The 7,208-nt window shown below is 33.9% G+C and overlaps 1 protein-coding gene across 1 annotated transcript; it reads left to right on the forward strand.

Moving 5' to 3' along the window:
* The first annotated feature begins 5,682 nt into the window (after window positions 1-5,682).
* Window positions 5,683-7,138, forward strand: LOC107841241 (E3 ubiquitin-protein ligase Praja-2-like). The gene has a single exon (XM_047396715.1). It carries the CDS (start codon window positions 5,853-5,855, stop codon window positions 6,747-6,749), a length of 897 nt encoding a protein of 298 aa, XP_047252671.1. The 5' UTR covers window positions 5,683-5,852; the 3' UTR covers window positions 6,750-7,138.
* The last annotated feature ends 70 nt before the right edge of the window (window positions 7,139-7,208 follow it).

Below are 7,208 nucleotides of genomic sequence, written 5' to 3' on the forward strand. Positions count from 1 at the left end.
CTGGCACAATGAGTGGAGTGTACTCCACTCACCCTGTGGTGCTGCCACATGTTTAATTTAATTTTCCTATTTAATTAATGTCCTCTTAAATAAACCTAACCTAACCCAACTAATTTAATCCAATTCTAACCCGACCCAACCCAAATATTTTACCCTACTCGATCCATATTGGGTCTTGAAAAGTATTATTTTTTTTTCATTTTGGGTCTTTATTCTTTCAGTTAATTTGATGTAATAATTTTTCATTTTTCTACATTTTTTTTATTTTGCTCCAAAGTTTACATTTTTTTTCCTTGCCGGGTCTTTAAAAGTTTAAATTTTTCATACTGGGTCTTGAAATAATTTCTCATTTTCACCATTTCTTGATTTTGTTCCAAAGTTTAGATTTTTTTCTTCCATATTGAATGTTGAAAAGTTTTAATTTCTTTCATTTTGGGTCTTTTTTTAGTCCCTTTTCTCCATTACTTGGTTTTGTTCTAAAATTTAGATTTATTTCTATATAAGGTGTTGAAAAGTTCATTATTTTCATTGTGGTTCTTGATTTTTTTAGTCAGTTTAGTGTAATAATTTCTTATTTTTTTCAATGTGGTTTGAGTTTTGATGCAATTAGGTTTGTGATTCCGATGGCAATTTTAGTAGTGGATGTTGAATTTTAGGGTGGTTGTTTTTTATTTTTGTTATACTAATGGTTGTATTATGATTCCGATAATGAAATCTATGGTGGATTCTTAAAATTATTGTGGTGAAGATTTGAGTTTGATGATGATGGTGTCAATGGTGGTGTTTTAATGGTGATTTTGATGAAGAAGAAGCAATTGAAGAAGGCGGGATCCACATATTAAAATGAATAAATAAGAAAATTTAATTTTATTAATATTTTTTCAATTAAAAAAAATAAAAACAATTAATTTTATTAACATTTTTTCAATTGAAAAAATAATTAATCTAATTGTATATATTAAGAAAAATATTAGGAGTACTTAATGATATAATAACAAATGAAATAGTGACACGAGTATGGAAGCTATCATTTTAAGATATTTTTCCTTTCTCTCACGCACCTTAGGAAGATGAATATACCTTCTCTACCACGTCACCTTCTAAGGTGAAAATAGTTTTACTTTTATATAGTATAGGTGTGTAATAGGTCACTATGATAGTTTGGGTGTGACCTAGACTCTTCGTGTATAGTTTGAGGTGGAAACCATGACTTTTTCCTTTGTTAAAGGATGTGTTTTAAATAGTTATTCATGTGGTTTTGATGTTGGTTTAGGAATATGGGTTGAGGGTTTTGAATGTTTGTTTTTAAACAATGTTTTCCTATGGTTTACATATGATTGTTCATGTTTTATTCATGGTTTTGAACTTGTGGGATGCATGGGTATGGTGTATAAACTAGGGGATTGTGATCTCCCCCAATTTGTGAATATAGACCATTAAAGTGATGGTGACTTCAACCCCATATTGTGAAGTTGATTTTGAATATGAAAAGTATGCACATTGAACTACTCTTGAACTATTGCATAATGTGAAAAGCTAATGGAGCATAATGATTTTGAATTGAACCTTATGGAGTTGTGTAATTCCCCAAGCTAATGCATAATTGAACCAAGAGGGTTATGAATTCCCCAAGTGATGATAATTGGTTTGGCATGTTAATGTTACCTTGCAAGTGTAGTTGGTATGACGCTACCAACAATTTATGCCTAAATGTATATCATGGTTCAATAAATGGGAAAGTGTGATAAATAATTTAATTGGGTTTTAATGAGAATTGTGTAGCTGACTCATGAAAGTGGAGATCCCGAGGGACCAATACTAGAAACTGCAGTTGCGACACGACGGTCTAAATGACCGGGTGGTTCGAGCTCCCCTTATTATTATTGTATGATTGGCAGGTTTTAGTCATCCATATTATATTGCATAATTGGGTGCTTCATTCACCTTAGTATGTCGGGTGGTTCGAGTCCCCCAAGGTGTATATGCACATCTTTTGGTTCATGCGGCTACACGCACGGGGGCCTTTCCAGCTGGGGAAAAGCTGGACTCATATAGCCCATGGGTGCCTTCTTATGTTATGACGGTTGAGCTACACAATCCAGGCTTAAGTTTTAAAAATCATGTTAAGCCTTGTTCCCTTTTCGACATATTATTTATGTATGTATATGATGATGTTCACGTGGATTTGAATTGGATTTGACTTGATTTTATTTTATCCCCTATCCCTGAGTTACATGTTAGTGCTCAACCCACTAATCGTCTCTGGACGTTGTATCCCCACGTGATGCAGACACCGGAGATACCTTTACTTTTTCTGCGTAGTGTTAGGTGAATCGGTTCAGTTCGTCAGGCATTGGTAAAGAAGTGGTAAGCTTCCATTCTCTGAAAGACTTGAACATTTCATCAGTTTCTATTCTTAGATTAGAATTGAGAGTTTACATTATCATTAACATCTAGAATGGATAGGTTCAAAACGTTGTTTGTTACTAAGAGAATAAAGAAAGTTCCAAATATGTCTTCATCTAGTGCTGCTTGAACAAATATAGGAGGAACTTGCAAGATAGCAGTTACAACGGATTCTATCGATTTCTTTCCTTTTCTAGCTAAACAATCAACAACTTGGTTTTGCTCTCTAAATACGAACACTGAAGCTGCTGCCTCCACTTCCATTAGCAGTGATCTGCATTCAGAGAGAATACTACAGTAAAGGGGGTGATCATTTTTAAGCATGTCGATAATGCCATTGCAATCAGCGTTTATAATTAACGGCTTTAGGTTGTGTTGTTTAGCCAAGATGAGTCCCTCTCTAAGTGCAAGGATTTCAGACAGGAGGGGTGTGGTGTGTGGTAGGTGTTCATAAAAGCCTAACTCCCAAGAGCCATCATGGTTTCTAACCCCCCCCCCCCCCAGAGCCAGTTTGTTGATCAGCAGAACCATCAATGTTAAGCATGTGGAAGCCCCTTGTACGCCACTCTTTAGTACTCTTTTCTCAAAACAAACTCAGATTGATGTACATGAGTGATTGAGTGTATACACATAACTGACACGTATATAACATTATTTTAAAATTATTTTTATCTTTGTCCATTTATTTAATATTATTCATTTTAGTTTTTTCTTTCTTTCTCTCTTTTTCCCCTACTTCTTCCTCCATATCCATGATTGTAAGCTACACATCCATCGCATAATTTTTTCAATAATCAAATTCATAAGATACACGCACCATCCAAAATTCAAAGTGATTCTTCATAAGATAATGAGAAAATACCCAATTACCCCCTGAACTATATCCAAAAAGATTATGACACACCTCAACTAAAACGGGGACCTATTAACCCCATGAACTAATTAAAAGTGTAATTTTGACACCCTTAGTGCTGACTGGTACCTATATGACACATGCATGGTGCACACGTGTGCCTATATGGATACTTCAATGTGTTGTGCCACGTAGTCACTAAGGGTGTCAAAATTACACTTTTATTTAATTCAGGAGTAATAGGAACCCCTTTAAGTTGAGGTGTGTTATAACCTTTTTGAGTATAGTCCAGGGGGGTAATTGAGTATTATTTCTAAGATAATCTAAAGATGATACATACATTAATTGTACACATGAAAAAACAAAGTTCCCAGAATCTGATTTGAAGGAAATGAGGGCGTTGAGGGAGATGGTCAGAAATCTCATAGCAACAAAGAGAAAACGAAAAAGGTACAAATATACCTCCAAACTTTGATAAATGATACAGATATACCTTCGGTCGTATTTTGAATATAAATATACTCTTGCCTTTAATGAAAAAGTACTAATATACCCTTATCACTAACGGCGAAACACGTGTCACATTCGTGTTTGTTTGACCTTTTTTATTTATTTTATTCCCTAATAATTATACCCATTCTAAATTAAAACCCATACCCAATACTAATACATCCAACCCGACTCGACCCGATCTGTTCATTCTCACATGAGCATTTAGCTGGAATCCCTTGAACTTATCCATATCAAGGATTCAAGATGAACTATAACATCCAAATTGTGAATTAGTACAACAAACTAACTACAAGACACTTTACCTTAATTGCGGTTTCAACCAGATTTACAAGCTTAATTCACACACCCTATTTTCCCTGCAAATCATACCAGTAGAGAAGTATTGAAAGAAGAAAAAGTAAACCCAAGTAAACCATATATTACACTAAGGATCCAAGTTACGCTGCTTTGAGTTCTGATTGACTATTTTATCATGTTTCAGTCTTCCTATACGACACAACAATTTTATGTGATTTAAAAAAATCTAAATAGACGTAAAGGATGCAGTTCCACTCATGCCAATGAACAGAGGTTTTTTGCAATAGCTTCATTCTTGTCTGCCAAAGACAAAAATAATAGTGTCTCGCTGATCTGCTGCTGCTGTTGCTGTCAAAATAAAACGATTCTTTTTGCCTAAAACACGCATTTTCAATTATCTCATTTTGACATATTCAAATGGTAGTAATATGGAAGCTAAATGTTCATGTGAGAATGAAGAGAGCGTCTGTTATGTCTCTTGAATTCTCTATCAGATCGGGTCGGATAAAATTTATTAGGATCGACTATGAGTTTTAATTTAGGATGGATTTAATTATTTGGGGATAAAATAAATAAAAAAGGCTTAACGAATACGATCGTGACATGTGTCTCAACATTAGTGATAAAGATATATTTGTACTTTTTTTATTAAAGGCAAAGGTATATTTATACCCAAAATATAACAGAGGGTATATTTGTACCATTTATCAAATTTTCGAAGAGAAAATAGTAAGAGGAAGGAAAACATAAAAAATGAAAATTGAATTATTAAAAATATAGTATTGACTATAATTGTATATCATCCAATAAGAAGATGAAAAATGGATAGTTTAAAGCAGTTTTGGTGTTAATTTTTCCTTTTCACGAGCTTCCTTGAAGTTCTATACTACGTTACTTGTTAAGGATATTTATTTCACTTCATACCAGAATAAGGGGTAAAGAAGTGTTCGCGTATGTGTGGAGGGGGGAGGGGGAGAGAGGACTTAATACTAGAATAAGGGGGTAAAGAAGCACTTGTGTGTGGGTGGGTAGGGGAGGACTTAATTCTACATTCGTGTAGTCTTTGAATATTTAAATTTTAATTGAAAATATTAAATTCATTTAATCCAACTTAGCTTAAAACTTTGTAAATACCAAACCGTTCCAAAATACTAGTCATAGTTTTCATTTTGAGAGTCAAATATTACAAACTTTGACTAATATTTTAAAATATATTTTTCATGAAAAAAGTATAATTTATAATACTTTTTTGTATAGTTTCTTAAATATCTAAAATTTAATTTTAAAAGATCGAACTAATCACAATCTAATTTAGCTTTTGAATTCCTTGTATTTTTTTTTTTTTGTGGGTGTGGTTTGAAGGGGAAAGCTAAAACTATCACATATTTGAAAAGCATTGATTTGGGGGGAAAGTATTAAATCCTATTCCGAATTTAGTTGGGAAAGAAAAAAAGGGGAAAGTATTAAATCCTATTCCGAATTTAGTTGGGAAAGAAAAAAAAAAAAAAAGTAGACTTGGGGCCAAAGATTTAAAAGATAAACCCTTTCCCTATAAATAGGTAGACACAGTTGTAAATTGTTTATGTTGTCTTGTTTTTTCTCTACTCAGAAAAAAGAAAGAAACTTGAGGGGAAAGATTTTCCATTCTCAAATTCCCTTCCGAATTTGATTGGTAGTACATCCTCTTTTTTTTACAAATAACTTCACAAAGCTATTAACTTCTTTATTTTCTTCGTATCTAGTAACACTACAGAGAAAGCTCTTATTTTATTTTTGAAGAAACATGTCTCAAGTTCCCTGTTTTCGAGCTCGTACGCTGCCTGATGATTCTTACTTGAACGAACTACAGCAGCGGCTACAGAAGCGTCCTCGTATGACTGTTGATAGTATCATGTCTGGTATTAAGTTTGAAGATTCACCATTGAATCTTGAAGAAGAAGAAGAAGAAGAAGAAGAACAAGAATTGATTCTTGATGAAATTATAGAAGAAGAAGAGGAGGAAGAGGCAGAGGAATTTTTGAATGAAGTGTCTCTTGAAGATGAAATTGTAGAAGAAATGGAAGCAATGGAGGCCGGGGAATTTCAGAATGACGTATTTGAGTCGATTCTTGATGAAGAAATTATAGAAGAAGAGGAAGAGGTAGAGGAATTCGTTAATGATGTATCCGAGCTGATTCTTGAAGTTGATGTGTCTGAGAATATGGAACCACCAAGGGAGTGGACTATAGGTCTGATCAATGAAGGCCATCTACCGAACCAAACAAGTGGAACTCGGGCCAGGAGGACGCCCCGAATGAGAGTAAACACTAACTACTCTTATTACAGATTTCAAGAGCTAGAATCGACCCTCGATGATACTTATAGCGATGAACTCGAAGAAGAACTAGAAATACAAGAAGAGGAGGAAACGGACGATAGTAATGAGTGGATGGACATGTCTGAATATTTTGAAACACGGACGCATTATGGTCCTTCGCCAGCTATGGACATAGATGGTGATCCAGTTGTTGATGAGGAACAAGAAGTATGTGCGATATGTTTAGCCGAATATACACATGAAGGTATTATTGCCTCACTTGAATGTGGCCATGAATTTCATGTAGAATGCATTAACAAGTGGTTGCAGAGGAAAAGAACATGTCCCTTTTGCAGAGCTCCTGTTAAGCCTACACCTGACTGACTGCCAATCTTATTCTTATTCTTAACTATTCAACTAGAGTAGTATTAGTATTTCTGTAATGTGTAATCATTCAAAATAGTTTCTTATTCTTAACTAGGCAACTAGAGTAGTATTAGTTTTCTGTAATGTGTAATCATTCAAAATAGTATGTTGATCTTTTTTCTTGGATACCGATTTGTTGAGCTCTAATTTGTTCATCTTTTTCTTTGCGAATACCAAATTGGAGAGATATGGAAACGAGGATTCATTTAAGTAACTAAATTAAACTTACGTTCTTAATAAACACCGGTCGATTCAATTAATTTTGAACATTGAATGGTCCAAGGCCAGCATAAAATGCTGTTCATGATCCAAAACACATAAATTACCATGGCTAAAAGAGACTTCAAACTGAACTTTTATTACATTAATCTGCAAAAGATACATACAAATCTGAAGTACAAAGATCACGTTGTTTAA

This window comes from Capsicum annuum, chromosome 9 (assembly GCF_002878395.1).
Source record: "Capsicum annuum cultivar UCD-10X-F1 chromosome 9, UCD10Xv1.1, whole genome shotgun sequence".
Lineage (NCBI taxonomy): Eukaryota > Viridiplantae > Streptophyta > Magnoliopsida > Solanales > Solanaceae > Capsicum > Capsicum annuum.

Bases quoted from the DNA above. Each gene is read 5' to 3' on its own strand.
- LOC107841241 (XM_047396715.1), top strand. From the start codon at position 5,853: ATGTCTCAAGTTCCCTGTTTTCGAGCTCGTACGCTGCCTGATGATTCT.